The sequence below is a fragment of the Hoplias malabaricus genome, chromosome 2 (genome assembly GCF_029633855.1).
Source record: "Hoplias malabaricus isolate fHopMal1 chromosome 2, fHopMal1.hap1, whole genome shotgun sequence".
Lineage (NCBI taxonomy): Eukaryota > Metazoa > Chordata > Actinopteri > Characiformes > Erythrinidae > Hoplias > Hoplias malabaricus.
The window spans coordinates 72730369-72749170 of record NC_089801.1 but is presented as its reverse complement, the minus strand read 5'-3'; the positions used below and the strand labels follow the sequence as shown (position 1 = coordinate 72749170).

Sequence of the window (18802 nt, the reverse complement as noted above, 5' to 3'; positions counted from 1 at the left end):
AAATAGTCTCTTTAATTTACGTACTTTTGAAAACACAATAGAAAAACCAATTGATGAAACATATGTGGCTCAAAAACAAATAAATATGCATTAATTAAATCATACATAGAGATTGAAAAATGAGAATAACAAATATTCCTTCATGGTTTAGCCATATTTTCAGCACAAACTTTGATTTAATGTAATTTGTAAAACAGACATAACAACAGTAACATAATATAATGTAATTGCATAAGGCACATTGCAAATCTGGAACGTTTCTTTAGAAATTAAAACAAAATTTAGAAAGATATTTACACACTTGAATCATTTAACTATTAATGAACTTGGTGAAGTTATTCCGTTTACTTTGGAAAATTGTAAATCTATATTTGTCTTCCTGAAAAATACTTTTAACATCATTCAGAAATGATTACAATTATATTAAGTATATAATTCCACCAAGGTTGATTGATATTAATCTTAATTTCAGCTGGAGTAGAATTTAGCAAGTCTACACAAGTCTACACATTGAATGTATTTGGCACAAATGTTACAGCCACTGTATGTAGCTCAGTCCACCATATTTAAGGCATTGTATTGTCACATCGCTCTAAGGGTAGAGATATACTTTCTGTTTGGCCATGCATTCACGTAGACCAACATCTACGTCGTGAACATGACTGTTCACATACTTGCCTATGTGCTAAGCTTCTAACTTGATGCTTCCACTAGAGGGCAGACCAGAGAACAATGCGGGTAGTTGCGGACTCCACTCTGACACAGATTTCTTCAAAACTTTCCAGCATTGTCATGTTGCTGATCACCCACACTACCCCACCATTTACGCATGTGCTGCACCTTAAACGGTAGGGGCAGTGTTAAAAAAGCATTTTATATTCTGGGGATGTGCACAACCTATGCAACTAAGGCATGTATGAGGCAGCCGTGATGCATTAGCGAACGCATAGTTAACAGCAAGTATATCTCTACCCTAAGGCAGAAGGCTGTCTAACACTGAGGAAAGTTCCTCTCCTTTGAATTTTCCCTGATCTCCAGGGCCCTTTCCATTTTCTGCCAGAAGACTCTCTTGTCTTCTCCTGGTTTGGGCCAGCTAAGGTAGGTACGTCTTTTGATAAGGCTCCTCATCCTGTGATATGGAGACAACTGATGAGCTGGAATATCTTCCAGGAAGACCATGATTAAAACATCTTTCTTCTCGTCAAATAGTCGGAAACTGGCCACTTGGATTTCACTGGAACACCACTCACTCTCCAGGTAGTGACGGCTAATTACACAGATTGTCTTTCGACTGCCATAGATGCCATCCACAATGTTATCCAAGATGGGTTTGCCAGGTTGAAAGTCTCTGTGATGCAAACACAACCTCCAACCCTGTTGACTTTCCAGTTGGGGTAACAGCTCTCTCATAACCCACAGTTCATCATGGGTGTTGTATGATATAAAAGCATCATACTGGAAATCATTTGTCTTTTGCTTTCTTTGATGTTTGCTGTCATAGAGAAAGGCCAGGAATAGATAGTAAGTGAAGACAACCTGCCATTTCAAAAAGTGGTAGAGAAAAGAGCCCAAAAGTGTCAAAAGAACCAAAGAAGTAGTAGAGACAAAAAAGAAGAATCCCACATCCAAACTGCATGACTTTACATCAAGATCCAGAAGGATTTTCCCTTTGAAGCCTATTGGGTAATTGCACTTAAACGTGTCTGCATTTAGAACCTGCGTATCTTGGTTTTTTATTGTCCAGTTAATAAACCAGGCATTGCTGCAGTCACACAAAAAACCATTGTGTTCAAGGTCAAGATATATTAATTCGGAAAGGAATTCAATGACAGTCTTGTTGATGACTGTTATTGCATTTTGTCTTAAAAACAACATTTTGATTTCAGTAAGATTTGCTTGATCAAGAAAATCAAATGATTGTAAGCTAGTCTTGACCATGACAAGCCTGTAGAGTTTTTTGAGTGGCTTAAATATCTTTGGAGATAGGGTGGTCAACTCATTTTTGCTCAGGTCCAAAATCTGTAATTTTGGTGTGTACATAAATGTCTGAGGGTCTATAGACTTTATGCTGAGACTTCCAGCCCAGAGCACATGTAAAAAGGTCAGTCCTTTGAAAAAGTTGGTAGGAATATTCCCCATTCCTTGACTGTGGATTGCCAGAGAATCTAACTTTTGTAGAGATGCAAAAGGTGGCTCTACCAGACTCTTTTGGGTTGGGTAAGATATGTAGTTGTTGTTTAGAAAAAGATGCTTTAACCTCGGAAGTCCAGAGAAAACAGAAGCCTGTATTGAAGCCTGGGTGATCCGGTTTGATTGCAGGTCAAGTAAAATGAGATTCTGCAATCCTTGAAATGCACCTGGTTCTATATGGGTTATCTGGTTATCTTGCAAGTATAAGTATGTCAGTGACACCAAACACTGAAAATGCCCTTTATAAATAGAACTGAGCTTATTCCTGGCCATATCAAGCATTTCTAAGTTCTGAAGTCCTGTCCTGAAAGGTTCTACGGTGGCTACATCTGAACCAATCATTATCTCTTTTAGGTTGTTCAAGTTTTGAAAAGCACACTGTTCCAGAGAAATTAAAGGATTTCTGTAAATGTGAAGTCTTTGTAAATTTGTAAGTTTTGCTAAGTCTAAGCATCGTATCACCTTTATGTCATTATAGCTCAGGTCTAGGAACTCCAATGTGGAAAGATTTTTAATGGCCGTAGGAACATTTTTTAACTTGTTACTGTACATATCCAAACTACTGATATTTTCCATCGATGAAAATGCAAGTGCTGATAGGTTCAAGAGATTGTTTGTACTTATGTCAAGTGTAGTCAGCCGTTTGCAAAATTTGAAATCCTGGTCTGAAACAGAAGTGATGTCGTTGCCTTCCAAGCGAAGAACTGTCAATGAGCTACTCAGACATGCAACTTTAATTAATGGTCTTACTCTACTTCTTCCCAAGTGTTCAATTCTCACATTCAACAGGGATGAGTTGACCATTTGAATCACTGCTGTAATGTCCTCTGTAAGCATTTTTGATCCAGTGAAGTTAAGCCTTTTCACATTTCTGAGGTATCTTTTGTCCTGCACATCCCATTTTAAGGTTCTGTTTACAAAAGCCACGTCTATAAACTCAAGAATAGGGACAACATCTGTTGTGATACTAAAGACCTGCAAAGGGTTGTGGGACAAGTCTAGAACTTTCAGGTTTAGAGATGTATTTGATATTTCCCAGGTTTGAAAAGTGGGAAATCCATTGCTAGCAGCGTACACACTCTCAAGGTTTGGCAATATGAAAAGAGATTGCAGTTGTCGTATACTGAGCAGATGGTTTCTAGAAATATTGATCATAATCAAGCTTTTAAGAGGAACAAACGCAGAAGCATTTATGTAGTTGATGATGTTGTTGTTCAGACGCAACACTGTGAGATTGAACAAATCTTGGAAGAATCCTCCTTGGATAGTGGTTAATCTGTTGAAAGCAAGATTCAGTTCTTGCAATGCCCAGAGTCTGCTCAAAGCCCCATCTTCCACTTTATGAAGCAGATTGTGTGACACGTTCAGGTTTGTGAGACGAGGTAGATGTGCCAAATCATGGTATGCAATCTTTGATATCTTATTTTGGGAAATGTCCAGCACCCTTGTCTGGCAGGGTAGGTCCTCTGGTACTGTATTAAGAGTTCTCTTGTTACAAAGTGCCTTCAAATTGTCTGGTGATTTTAGAGATCCCTTTATGTTACAATTTTTTACAAAGTACCCATAGACCACAGTAACATGGAGATAAAAGGCCACCAATATTAAAGCAGCCATACTGTGTTTTTGGCAGATGTTTCTGGATTTAGGTTGCATTTTTGTGTTTTGATTATTACATGGTCCGTTCATTACTGGTTGGAGATTAAGATGATATCTTTAGTTCCTGGAAATCTTGCTTGTCCTGGTTGGGTTTGTCGTCTTTGTGTGATCTAATTAAATGACCAGAAATACACAAAGATCAGCAATACTCAAACTATGAAAACTGCAGCTGTGCATCCTTAAAACTACAAGTGATAAAAACAGTTTAGGAGACACTACAGTAATCCCTCGCTACTTTGCGGTTCATCTTTCGCGGATTCGCTACTTCGCAGGTTTTTTCAGGGGGCTTATGTCTGCTATAACGCGGATATTGAGGGAAAATCTAGGAAAAATGTATTTCTTACGTACAGTACATGTATTGTTCATGTCCACATCCGAGTGAAATGTACTGACGCTAAATCACAGCTTAGGAATGACTCTATTAAAGAAACTGGTGGGATATCACATGTAGTTCCAGCTGAAAAACATTATAGAACGACTGTTTAATGTAAAGGGTGGGTTGTTAACAGTAACAGGGAGGGTTTTAAAAGTCCAAATACCCGTTAAATACATTTAAAAATATCTTTCCTCTACTTCACAGAAATTCGTTTTTCGCGGGTGGTCTTGGAACGCATCCCCCACGAAAAACGAGGGATCACTGTAATGTGTATTAAGTCAGAATAGCATTTCTTTGTTTAATATGCAGTCAAAATGGCTTTTATTTTTTCAAACATATGGAATGAACCAATAAACATATTTAACAGAAATCAAAGCCAAAAAACATCAGCACTAAATTTTATATAAATACTCTTTATTTTGTATTTAGCTAACAACACATAGTAGTCAGAATGATATAATAATGACTAGCGGTTCAAAAATTGTTTACAGTAATATGACATGTTTTGCATAAGCACATCTTTTATATCAGTGTGTCTTCAATACATCTCTAGAGCATAGTGTATGTGGTGTAAAATATTTGTACAGTATTAAATTCTACACTGTACTGACATTGTCTCACAATAATCCCACAGAATAATTCCACACTATATATATATAGCATAATTCAATAAATGAAAGAAGCCAAAATATCTTACCTTTGAAGATTTGAAGATTTGCTAACATGAAGCTCACTGTTTAAAACAGAATTCTGGCCACTGATGTCCTCGGAAGCTTCTGTGTTTATAAATGTAGATGTTTCAGTTCCTAAAACATGCATAACAATAAGACCTTGCGACACAACATAGGAGCCAAAAGGACAGTTCTGAGTGTATTTTGTTTTGTAATATTTGATTTGTTTATTTCTTTGTCTTTTTTGTAGAAATATATGAAACACTTTTTCTTTTTTATATATAATTTCTTTATTATTAACTGCTCTGAAAGTGTAATTGTGTACTAGCCCTTTAAGAAATGTATTAGGAATGCTCTAGATTGTTTTTCTCACTAAGGGGCGAGGGCAGTTAAGCATTTGTGGAAAAAATGGAGCACACAGCTTTTGACCGTAGCATAGCTTACCACTTATAAGTGTACTTGTGGTGAATATTTTTTAAGTATTTGTATTTATTTTTTGTAAGACAATAGTTTTTTCTCAGTAAACATTTTAAACCTACGTGTGGATCCTGTGGTGACACTACATGTAAACCAAGCTCAATCGGATAAGGCCAACTGCCTACACTTATCTGTAACCCTTATCCAGGTCAGGGTCGCGGTGGGTCCAGAGCCTACCTGGAATCATTGGGCGCAAGGCAGGAACACACCCTGGAGGGGTCACCAGTCCTTCACACGGCAACACACACACACTCACACATTCACTCACACACTCACACCTACGGACATGTTTGAGTTGCCAATCTACCTACCAAAATGTGTTTTTGGACTGTGGGAGGAAACCGGAACACCCGGAGGAAACCCACGCAGACACAGGGAGAACACACCACACTCCTCACAGACAGTCACCCGGAGGAAACCCACGCGAACACAGGGAGAACACACCACACTCCTCACAGACAGTCACCCGGAGGAAACCCACGCAGACACAGGGAGAACACACCACACTCCTCACAGACAGTCACCCGGAGGAAACCCACGCAGACACAGGGAGAACACACCACACTCCTCACAGACAGTCACCCGGAGGAAACCCACGCAGACACAGAGAGAACACACCACACTCCTCACAGACAGTCACCCAGAGGAAACCCACGCAGACACAGGGAAACACACCACAGTCTTCACAGACAGTCACCCGGAGCTGGACTCGAACTCACAACCTCCACGACCCTGGAGCTGTGACAGTGACACTACCTGCTGCACCACCGTGCCGCCCAACACACAGAACAATAAAATATAAAAAAATTATTTTTTTTTTTGGAAAACTGTCTATCTGTACCTCTGCATTATTTTGTCAGCCTCCTTTCACCCTATTTTTCAAAAGACATGACCCCCACCACTGATCTGGTATTATTTGAGTGGTGGATCATTCTTAGCACAAAAGTCACACTGATATGATGTTTTTGTATTAGTGTCTGGATTTGACCCATTCGTGTAGTGAACACACAAACACACACTAGTGAGCAATTATTCACAAACACTGGGGCAGTGAATACACACAACAAGAGCAGGGGGCTGCCAACCACCTCGGTGCTCCAACTGTCGCCATTGTCCTGTATATTATTGACTTTCCTCTCCTTTTGAATGTTTACCGTGTGTTTATGTGCATGAACTCACATACAGGGAAGTAACTGCAGCTGACTTGTTGGGACATGTGCTACGCCCATGGATGTGATACAATTTTTTTTGTGTGTGTGTTTGGTCTGAAACCTTTTCTCTGAGTGTCGGATTAACCTCCCATGATAAGAAAGGGTACGTCTAAAAATTTGGTTCCCAATTGGCACAACTGTCCAAAGCCTATCCACACGTATCCACATATTTTTAAAAACAGATGTTTTTGTCTGCGTTCTAGCCTCCCATCCACACAAACACAGTATTTTAGGTCACTGACAACTAAGGTTTTTAAAAACTAGATTTTCAAAAACTCAGTGATGTCATGTTTACGGGCAAAATTGAGCTTTTTGATAACGCTGATGTAACTGCATGTCTGTTTCTGACTGAAATACAAATAGCTCCTCGTTTCCTATATGGTGAATTCACACTGCTTCTTGAGATAAGGGAATACGATTTTTTAAAACACTACATTAATATAAAATGGATATATTTATAGATGAAGGTCTCAGGGAACAGGTGTTCTTATTAATAAGTTTTATGAAAACTGACATTTATTTACTTCATAACTTGTCAAATACACCCAAAAGCATGCTATTTTATTTAAATCAATGCATAAAGGCTGTAAAGTCCTCAGGTAAATAATAATTGTGTAATGTAGCAGAATTAAATTTAAAAAATCATTACATATATTTTGTTCAGATTTTAAACTATTTTGAAAAACTCAACTGTTAAATTATATATTTCTTTATATTTATTTTTAATATTAAGCGCATATAATCAATATTCTTATGCACAGAAGACATCAAAACATGTACATCAACTCATTGTCTGTAAGCGCTTATCCAATACAGGGTCACGGTGAGTCCAGAGCCTACCTGGATTCGCTGGGCACAAGGTAGGGGCACACACTGGAGGGGGCGCCAGGGTAACACACACACTCACACCTACGGACACTTTCGTGTCACCAATCCACCTACCAACGTGTGTTTTTGGAGCTTGGGAGGAAACCCACGCGGACACAGGGAGAACACACCACACTCCTCACAGACAGTCACCCAGAGGAAACCCACGCAGACACAGGGAGAACACACCACACTCCTCACAGACAGTAACCCGTAGGAAACCCACGCAGACACAGGGAGAACACACACCACACTCCTCACAGACAGTCACCCGGAGGAAACCCACGAAAACACAGGGAGAACACACCACACTCCTCACAGACAGTCACCCGGAGGAAACCCACGCAGCCACAGGGAGAACACACCACACTCCTCACAGACAGTCACCCGGAGGAAACCCACGCAGACACAGGGAGAACACACCACACTCCTCACAGACAGTCACCCGGAGATGGACTTGAACCCACAACCTCCACGACCCTGGAGCTGTGACAGAGACATTACCTGCTGCTCCACTGTGCCACCATGTAGTTCAACCGGTGTTTTAAATATATAGGCAGTACATTGAACAAATAGTAACACATTTAATTAAAAATAAAAGATAAAAACCTTCACCTGATGGTATTGACAGACAACTGATGGATATTGACAAATAATTTACTAACAACTGAGGTCATTCAAGCTTTAACATGAAACCCTCAAGCATCACAGTGGGAAATATAATAAGGGGTATAGTATTTCAAAAGGCAGAATAGTACATGGTGATTTAAATCCCACTTGCAATTACCAACATTAGTGCACCCTAAATAAGGTGCTCATTGAAAATTACCTTGAATATAATTGTTTGATAAATATATCTATTGCAGGTAAACCCATGTTTTATTCAGAGTCAATGAGGTATAGAACTAGAACTAGTAATAAATGTTAGTTTATCATCATTGGGAGATGGACCAGGGATTACATGGTTGTTATCCATGACAAGGATTTCGGAGCATGTGTCAACAGAGTTGACAAAATGAATATATTTTTCCATTTTAACCATATCTCTACCTGCCTCCATAACCTTAACCAAATATGAACTTGTCCTAAAACCCTTAACTAAGTTTATCCCAGTGGAAAGACACTGTTGAAGTTGCGATTGCAGTGATGTCAAAATCGTTTTTAAAAATATCCAAATACATGTGAACATGGCCTAAGCCTTTGTCCTGTCGTTATTGGATTGCTGGATACCTCCGCATTACTCAGGTTAAGTTGACCTTGTTCTCTTAGAGAAGATAGAATGATGCCACTCCCTGTCCACCTCATCCCTCAGCACAAGGCTAGCTAACATAGGCATCTGTTAGTTAAAATGGCAGATCTGAGCAGTTAGTGTTCTCCCTCGTTCACGTTAAACTACCCAGTGTGTAAACAGCAGTTTAAAGTAAGCACTGTTTGGATTCTCATGTCTTGAACCATGTGATAATCTGGCATCACCAATCTTTCTATTCATTCATTCATTCATTATCTGTAACCTCTTATCCAGTTCAGGGTCGCGGTGGGTCCAGAGCCTACCTGGAATCATTGGGCGCAAGGCGGGAATACACCCTGGGCGCCAATCCTTCACAGGGCAACACAGACACACACACATTCACTCACACACTCACACATTCACTCAAACCTACGGAGACTTTTGAGTCACCAATCCACCTACCAACGTGTGTTTTTGGACTGTGGGAGGAAACCGGAGCACCCGGAGGAAACCCACGCGGACACAGGGAGAACACACCACACTCCTCACAGACAGTCACCCAGAGCAGGAATTGAATCCACATCCTCCAGGTCCCTGGAGCTGTGTGACTGCGACACTACCTGCTGCGCCACCGTGCCGCCTACCAATCTTTCTAGCAACATGTATTTTTTGATTGTGAAAGAAGAAAAGAGCACCCAGAGGAAACCCCCATGCAGACACAGAGATAACACACCTCATCTGTTATCTGTCATGTATAGCCCTGTCTACTGTTTTCCTGCTGTCTGTGTATCATTGTTTCCTTTGTCTGTCATGTTTTTAAACACATGGTTCTTTGTTTTGTTCCTGTCTTGCTTGTCTCTGCCTTCGCTCCTCCGTCTTGTGCCTCCTTAGTGTTCCTGCCCCCTCGTTGTCTGTCCCAGGTGTTTCTTGTTTGTGTTGTCTTTTTATAGTCCAGGTCAGTGTTTCCTGTTTGTGAGTCATTGTGGTTGTATTTATGTTTGTGGGTCATGGTCTTGCTAAGTTCTGGTTCTATGTTTATAGCCTTTGTGTTTAGCCTCTTTGTTAAGTGTTCAGCCTGCTCTGTTTAGTTCTTGTTTAGTTTCTTTGTGTTCTGCTATGTTTAGCCATCTTGTTTAGCCCTTGTGTTTAGCGTTCTAGCCCTTGTGTTTAGCCCCTTTGTTTAGTTTTCCAGCCTCTTTGTTTAGTTCCCTTGTTGTGTCTCTAGCAATTATCTATATTCCCATTTATCTCTGACCACCCTGATACTCCCCTAAACCCCACTACGTGACAGAATCATCTGTGAATCTGACTGTGACCCTTGAACTGTCTGGCAGCAACACTCCTGTGATATTCTATGTTTTTAAAATATGATTAGGTGTGTTCTCCCCGGTTTCTGGGTGCTCAGGTTTCCTCCCACAGCTCAAAAACACACTCAGAAGTGTCCTTAGGTGTAAATGTGTGAGTGATACCAGAGCCCTGAACTAGACAATGAATGAATGAATGAAATGAAATACATACCTATTCACGATCATACCAAGCCCAGTTTATGACTGATCTGTAATGAAATAAAAACAAAGCAATGCCTTTTATATGTACAGGTCAGAAATAGCCAAATAAATCTAACAACATGGACACATTTAAGTTCACATTTCTCCTAGTAATAATGTTTGCTCTTTTAAAAATATTTTACATTTTCAAATACACATAATGAACAACCCTAAAATGTGCATATTCTCTCTAGACATTCTTTTACCATTTTTGTATTACCTGATTACAAAACACATTTAAACACAAAGGAATTCGTTGTTTTTTTTTTCTTGGTTAGTTCTGTATTTAAACATTACACTTCCTCAAAGAGACGATAGTTTATCACACAGAGCTGACACTGGTATCAGGGTGTGTTATTTAAACTCTAGTTTCAAGTACCGATGCTTTAATCCTGTTTGTCTTTTTCCTCAAAAGATATCTGGGTAAGTTCTTATTCTGAAATATTATAATCAAATATCAAATATCTATACTGCTTGTAAACTCTTTAGAGAAGGTACATCAATGTTATAAGAATGTAATCAATAGCAAGTTTGAGCTATAAAATGTAAAATAATTTTTGCTGTTGTTATTGTAAATAGAATTTCAACATATAATACATTATCACTTATGATATGTTTAATTGATTTTGTGGGAGGAAATATCTAACTCACTAGACTGAATTAAAATATAATAACAGGAGTGTATTTTCACAGACAAGTTATTTACTACAAGTTATTCTTTCTTGTCCATGATGTGTAGACTACAATAATGTTATTACATTACTGGCAGTTTGACTTACTGCTCCATAAATGTTCCAGCATTCGAAGCCAGCCTAACATGCTTCTAACAAATAAATAACTGTCCAGTGCTGGGTTGCCCAGAAAGCATCATGTCACAAAGAGTCTTAAATTGCAGAGCAAACATTACACTCTGTCTGTCAAGTAAAATAATTTGTACCTGTTCTATTTTTGTGATCAAACAGTATTAGTCACAGTCGAACATAATGGACAGTAATGTTCTGTATCGGTGGTAAATGGGGGCTATACCAGCATTCTTATTCTACTGGTCATTTGTATTTTCATAGATCCATAGGCCTAAACTGGAGGCTGACATTTTGTTTGGACTGAATTCACTATTGCACACTTATTAAGGAGCACATTATCAGTTTCCTTGTATAATGTCTTGTCATTTTATTAGGACATATCAACCTTGTATCTAAACTCAATGGTCAATGTGTCAGGTCCACTGTGTAGGTTTACATTCTCAGTCTTTTAAAATGGTGGAGAGTGGTGAATCATGTGCCTATAGCCATATAATGTTCTTTATTTTTACATCAAATCTGTTTGCGTCCTCAAAACCGGTCTATGTATTTACAAAGCCCCAATGTCTAAAAAGTCTAAAACAAAAAAACAAATTGTCTCAGTTCAGTCTTATTTTCCTCTGTTTCTAGGTCAAATGATGTTGAAATGGATGCTAACCAAATTAACCTAGAAGCACCATATCAGCCACTTCTGCTGGAAATTGCAAGACTTTAAAAGACAATGATGTAAAGACGATGATCCTCTATTCTAAATATCTATAACTCAAAATCATGGAAGTTCTGCCATCATTCTGTACAAGTCTGCTGTTATTACTACCTTACTTTGTACTTTTACAACCTGTTAATGGATTTTTTGTGAACAACTGCCATATCATAGGCTCTCTAAAGCACCCTGTGAATTTAATAGCTTCATGTAATAAGAGGGAACTTCATGCCATACCTCTTCATGTGCCTGAACAAACTGAAGCACTTGACCTCTCCAACAATCGGTTACAAGGCATAAACAACAGGGATTTAATCCACCTCAGCAAGCTTAGACACCTGAATGTGTCACACAATCAAATCCTGGATATTGAGGTAGGGGCTTTCAGGAGCTTGTCGGCCTTACAGGATTTGAATTTAGCCTCCAATAATCTCACAGGCATCTCGGAAGGATCATTTGAAAACTTGTTCAACCTCACCATGCTGCGATTGGATGAAAATCAAATTACAAATATTGTTGCCTCTGTCTTTACTCCTCTTTCCAGTCTGGTTATGTTGAATCTATCTGGTAATCATTTATCCTGTATATACGAAACTCAAGCTCTCTTTCATTTGCCCAAACTTCAAGAGCTGCACATAGGACAAAATGAATTTGCATCTTTTCAATCGTCTCAGATTTCAAATGCACCCTTAAAACTAAAAGTCCTGGATCTGTCTCAGAATCCTTTGCAAGTTTTCAGAATCACAGAAGATATTTTTCCCTACCTTGAATCTTTAAGCCTGGCATTCAGTATTGGAAATATGACATGGGATGTGCAGGATGCAAACTACCTTAAAAATGTCAGTACCCTAAATTTGACTGGGATACCGAACACATCCGTGCTGCAGACCTTTAATACTTCTTTGACTAATGTCAGACTGAACCAGTTTAGAGAGCAAACCGTGGAGGTACTAATTAAGGCTTCCTGCCAAATCAGCACACTGAAAACTCTACATTTACAGAACAACCGAATGGAATCCATATCTGAGGAGGAACTAAAATACTGCACTGCTCTTCTAACATTGGACTTGTCTGAAAACCACCTCAGCAACATCACAAACCTAGCGTTTAGCGCAATGAGAAAGCTTAAAAGTCTGAACCTGTCCAAAAACAAACTGAACAGTGTTCCAACTGCTATTGGGAATCTGTCTTCCCTGGGGATACTAGATCTAAGTTACAATAGCATTGATCAATTAATCTGTTCAGATTTTAAAAACTTGACACTTTTACACACTCTCAAAATTTACAGAAATCCTCTGACTGTGATTAAAAGTTGCACATTCCAAAACCTTAATAATTTGAAAACTCTGATTATTAGCTCTAGCAGGCTGAATTTCATAACAACCTATTTTAAAGGTTGCCTTCCAAAACTAGAGTTTCTGGATTTATCACAAAACAAGCTGAATTCTATTCATAAAGGAAATTATGGGGATTTAAATTCTCTTACACACTTGCTTTTAAATGATAATCAAATAATTAAAATAGACCAAGGGGCCTTTGAGGGACTGAGGAACCTAAAGGTGCTTAACCTGCAATCAAACAAAATCACTCAGGGTTCGTTAGATATTTTTGTTTTTTCGGGACTTGGAAACTTGAAAACTCTCTTACTGAACAGAAATTACCTCTCGTATTCAAACCAGGTCGAACTCAGCGAACCACCATTTACAAATTTAAAGTCTTTGGAGACTCTAGAAATTCACAGCCAAGGCCACAGAGGGATGATAAGTATTCCTTCAAACCTTTTGAAAGGACTTACATCTTTACAGGTATTCATGGCAGGAAATCTTAACCTAAACCAAATTGACCCCACAACATTTTCATATTGCCCAAGACTGCGGCACCTGGACCTCAGCAGAAATGAATTAACACCGGTGTCCCCAGAATTGTTTACACACCTCCAAAGACTGGAAAGGCTCTCCATGTCGTCTACTGGTCTGCAGTCTTTGGACTTCCTTGTGCAAGCAAACCTCACAGAAATTCGGTACTTGCAGATCAGCAAGAATGCACTGGTAGTCCTCAATGAAACCATGATTACATTATTCAGCAATTTAATGTACATCGACCTACAGGGAAACACATTCAGTTGTGACTGCAGCAATGCCTGGTTTGTCGACTGGGCAAAGACAAACAATGACACACAAGTTTTAAATGCAGACCACTTAACATGCAATTACCCATCAAAACTCAGGGGAAATAAACTTATGGATCTTCAGTACGAGTCCTGCATTGTGGATATAGGATTTTTCTCTTTCATTTCAACTTCCATTTTAATTATTCTGATAATGCTTGGCTCTGTCCTCTACCATTTCTTGAAATGGCAAGTGGTCTATGCCTACTATCGCCTTCTTGCATTGCTTTATGACAGCAAACAGCAGAGGAAGGAACGGTCAAGTGATATCCGGTACGATGCTTTCATTTCCTACAACACCAATGATGAATTGTGGGTTATGAGTAAACTCTTACCGCAGCTGGAAGAAGAACAGGGCTGGAGATTATGCTTGCACCACAGGGACTTTCAGCCTGGCAAACCCATCATGGAAAACATTATAGATGGGATTTACAGCAGCCGAAAGACAATCTGTGTTATCAGTCGTCGCTACCTGGAGAGCGAGTGGTGTTCCAGAGAAATCCAGGTGGCCAGTTTGCGACTCTTTGATGAAAAGAACGATGTTCTCATCATGGTGTTTCTGGAGAATATTCCAGCCCATCAGTTATCTCCATATTACAGGATGAGAAAGCTAATTAAGAAGCGCACCTACCTCAGCTGGCCCAAACCAGGAGAGGACACTCGATGTTTCTGGCAGAAACTGAGAGTGGCACTAGAGACCAAAGGGACATCTGAAGAAGAAAATTATATTTTTTCTGGGTTAAAGGGGATCTGAGAATATTCAAGATTTACAAATAGAAACCATTTCTCAAAGAAGGATTTAGCTCTTGTCACATGCCGTATTAAAAGGAAATGTCATTACAGAACTCCCAAAAACAAGTGACTGAATTTAAATTTGACTTCTCTAATCTGGGACAGATTCTAATTTGGAGCGACCATATTATGTGTTTTTCCCATTCTTGTTAAAGAAATAATAATAATGATCAACAAGGGTGATGTATGAATAACAGCCCCATGTAAATTTGCTGTAACTTTTTTATTCTCTAAAAGTTTTGTAAGATAGCACAAGCCCCATATTCAGAAAGGTTTTTTTTTTCATATTCGCTGTGTGTACAAATCACGTAAAACCTATATTTAACTGAAAATAGTACAAAGACAGTATTTCAAATGCTAAAATTGAGAAATTTGAATGTTTTTTGAAAAATATATGGTCATATATAATTTACTGCAACACATTCCAAAAAATTGTGACACGTTTAATGTCAGGATCTTTTTTGTCTATGTACTGTACCCTGTGTTTTGCTCTTAGTTTATTCAGTAGTCAGGTGTTCTCATTGAGTTACCTTAGATTTGCCCAGCACCTGTGAGTATCAGACTCTCATGTGACTGTCCCACAGGTGCAAACACTTATGTTGCCCTATATACAGTATGCTCAGTGTGTTTAGTTCTGTTTTGTCACACATTGTGAATGTCTCTTAACCCCTAATGATTGTGTTTAGCCCGTGTTTGGTGGCTTTATTGTGTTTAATAAATTCATACTTGTCTCAGCATTAGCCTCCAACTCCATACCTTTGTGTGACACAATAAAGTAGCCAGGTTCTACTCAAAAAAATAAGCAATTATGAATGATGAATGAAAGGTCTTTACAAGCTCCCTACACCTTCAGCTACCATTTCTACAACAACTTACTGTAACTGCTATAACTCAACTGATTATAGACTAATCACACCTGATACTCAATTTCCTTTCACATTTAGACATATTGTTACTCTCTACACATCAAGCAACAACTTAATCTTCAGTCTCTGGGCTTTTTCTAATGGACATGGAGAAAAGGCTAGAAGACATTTGGCCCAACAGTTAAAATCCAAATCTATTGCCCAACCTCAAGATGATACTGGTAAATTAACTACCAAACCCTGAACGATTAGCAACACTTTAAAACTATTACTGTAATCTATATAAGTTTGAATCCCCTGAAGTCCAAAAACATTGGTGGGCAAATTATTAACAGAATTGATGTCCCTACCATTTCTCCTGAACAAAAAGAAAAATTGGAAGAACCTCTCCAGGTCAAAGAAGTTATATGCAATTTCCAGGATGCAAAGTGTTTAATCCCCAGGCCTTGATGGGTTTCCAACTGAATTTAATAAAACAAATCCTCATGTAAATTGGCTCCATTGTTGCTTAACAAGTTTGAACACTCTCTAATTACATTGATATACCAACCAGGTAAGGATGTAAATAAACGTAGCTCATACCACCCCTATGTCCTTGTTATAAGTAGACGTTAAAATCCTGGTCAAGTTACTGGCTTTAAGATTGGAGCTACACTGCAAAAAATGAAAACTAAGCAAGTAAAATTTACTTAAATCTAGTCTAAATATCTAGTGTTTTTCATTTGGAAATTGTCATAAGAATATAATAAGTTTATTCAATGTATTTCTAACTTATTTTGACCTGTTTTAAATCATTTTATCTACAGAAAGTGTCTTATTCCAGCGGCAGATACTTTTTCTTAATTCAAGAATTAACATAAAATGATGCTTAAAAGAAGCAAAAGTATCTGCCGCTGGAATAAGACACTTTCTGTAGATAAAATGATTTAAAACAGGTCAAAATAAGTTAGAAATAAGTTGAATAATCATATTATATTCTTATGACAATTTCCAAATGAGTAACACTCGATATTTAGACTAGATTTAAGTACATTTTACTTGCTTAGTTTTCATTTTTTGCAGTGTACCAATGACCAACATAATTTCAACTGACCAAACAGGCTTTGTTAAGAGTCTTTTCAAATATGTGTTGCATTCTTAATGTCTTATACACTTCCTCATCATCCACTTGCTCCAAAGTACTGATCTCATTGGATGCTGAAAAGGTTTTTGACTGTGTTAAGTGGCACTATCGCTTTTTTGCCATGAGGATGTTTGGTCTAGGGGATAGTTTTCTGGCATGGGTCCTTCTTCTGTACACTTCCCCTAAAGCCTCAGTTATTACTAACAAATTACAATCACAAAGCTTTACTTTGGGTCCATTGAGCCCACTTTTGTTCACCCTAGCAATAGAACCACTGGCCTTGATGCTGAAGACAGTTCCATAATTTCAAGAAATATTATGTTAGGAATCAAACAAAAGGTCTCCTTGTTTGCAGATGATTTATTGTTTATTTCGGACCCCTTATCATGTATGACAGATATCATCCAACACCTCCACAGCTTTAATATTCCTTCAGGCTACAAATTAAATCTTTCAGAGTGTGAATGTCTACCAGTAAATGAACGTATTCTGAGGTAATTACATTAACCTCAATTATGACAGACACATACTCTATTAGGGTTATTGCTATATGTTATGTCATACTATGTCAACAGTGCAATATTATATTAATTTCCTTTTTGTTTTTGTGCAATGTGTGCCTATATATTTATTTATTTGTTTATTTTATATATTTAGTTTTATATATTACTTATATATATCTTACTTTTATAATATCATAGTTTTAAGTTTAAGGCAACTACTTTGAGTTAGTATTGACCTATACCCATAGCTACAGAGTGGGGTATATTTAGAGATAAGGAATGGGGAATATCAGAAGGATGACACATTATAAATGCATATGTATATGTAAAAAATTTCTATTCTTTTGTATTTGCTGTAAATTATAAAGAAAAAAAATTATCTAAATAAATAAATAACGGTTCTAAACACACAGTATCCTCCTCTTCTAGGAAAAGGATACCCCTGCACTTCTCCACTCTTTTGGAATAATCCCTTTCTTCCAAACTACAACCATCAACCTTCCCCAAAACTTCAAGACCTCCGGTGCATATCTGTACACCCGGTATGGCACACCATGGACTAAAATTCCATTTGCCACTCAATTTCACTCACTGGTGGAATAACTAGTGGCAACTCCAGCTCCTTTGCTGTATCCTTATCAGTACACACACCTCTGACATTATCCTCTAATTTCCCTTTTCCCCACTTAGGAAATCAACATATGATAAAGGGTTTATGGGCAGCACAGTGGTGCAGCAGGTAGTGTCTCTGTTACAGCTCCAGGGTCCTGAAGGTTATGGGTTCGAGTCCCACTCCGGGTGATGGCCTGTGAGGAGTGTGGTGTGTTCTCCTTGTGTTTGTGTGGGTTTCCTCCGGGTGACTGTCTGTGAGGAGTGTGGTGTGTTCTCCCTGTGTCTGCGTGGGTTTCCTCCGGGTGACTGTCTGTGAGGAGTGTGGTGTGTTCTCCCCGTGTCTGCGTGGGTTTCCTCCGGGTGACTGTCTGTGAGGAGTGTGGTGTGTTCTACTTGTGTCTGCGTGGGTTTCCTCCGGGTGACTGTCTGTGACAAGTGTGGTGTGTTCTCTCTGTGTCTGTGTGGGTTTCCTCCGGGTGCTCCGGTTTCCTCCCACAGTCCAAAAACATACGTTGGTAGGTAGATTGGTGACTCAAAAGTGTCCGTAGGTGTGAGTGTGTGAGTGAATGTGTGAGTGTGTGTTGCCCTGTGAAGGACTGACACCCCCTCCAGGGTGTGTTCCTGCCTTGCGCCCGATGATTCCAGGTAGGCTCTGGACCCCCCGCGACCCTAAATTGGATAAGCGGTTACAGATAATGGATGGATGGATGGATGGACTGTCTGTGAGGAGTGTGGTGTGTTCTCCCTGTGTCTGCGTGGGTTTCTTTCGGGTGACTGTCTGTGACAAGTGTGGTGTGTTCTCTCTGTGTCTGTGTGGGTTTCCTCCGGGTGCTCCGGTTTCCTCCCACAGTCCAAAAACATACGTTGGTAGGTAGATTGGTGACTCAAAAGTGTCCGTAGGTGTGAGTGTGTGAGTGAATGTGTGAGTGTGTGTTGCCCTGTGAAGGACTGACACCCCCTCCAGGGTGTGTTCCTGCCTTGCGCCCAGTGATTGTGGATTGGCTCCAGACCCA

The 18802-nt window shown here is 39.0% G+C and overlaps 2 protein-coding genes across 2 annotated transcripts; one reads left to right on the top strand and one right to left on the bottom strand.

Moving 5' to 3' along the window:
- Positions 1–379: 379 nt before the first annotated feature.
- Positions 380–5031, bottom strand: LOC136687136 (toll-like receptor 13). Its single transcript, XM_066661401.1, has 2 exons — positions 4920–5031; positions 380–3956 (listed from the first exon to the last, which is right to left on the bottom strand). The coding sequence occupies exon 2, from the start codon at positions 3874–3876 to the stop codon at positions 991–993; it is 2886 nt and encodes a 961-aa protein (XP_066517498.1). The 5' UTR covers positions 3877–3956; positions 4920–5031; the 3' UTR covers positions 380–990.
- A 5526-nt stretch (positions 5032–10557) lies between these two features.
- LOC136687133 (toll-like receptor 13) lies at positions 10558–15415 on the top strand. Its single transcript, XM_066661398.1, has 2 exons — positions 10558–10646; positions 11654–15415. The coding sequence occupies exon 2, from the start codon at positions 11795–11797 to the stop codon at positions 14645–14647; it is 2853 nt and encodes a 950-aa protein (XP_066517495.1). The 5' UTR covers positions 10558–10646; positions 11654–11794; the 3' UTR covers positions 14648–15415.
- Positions 15416–18802: the final 3387 nt, after the last annotated feature.

What these genes read in the sequence shown, in the direction of transcription:
- LOC136687136 (XM_066661401.1), bottom strand. Translation starts at nt 3,876, where the DNA reads ATGAACGGACCATGTAATAATCAAAACACAAAAATGCAACCTAAATCC.
- LOC136687133 (XM_066661398.1), top strand. Translation starts at nt 11,795, where the DNA reads ATGGAAGTTCTGCCATCATTCTGTACAAGTCTGCTGTTATTACTACCT.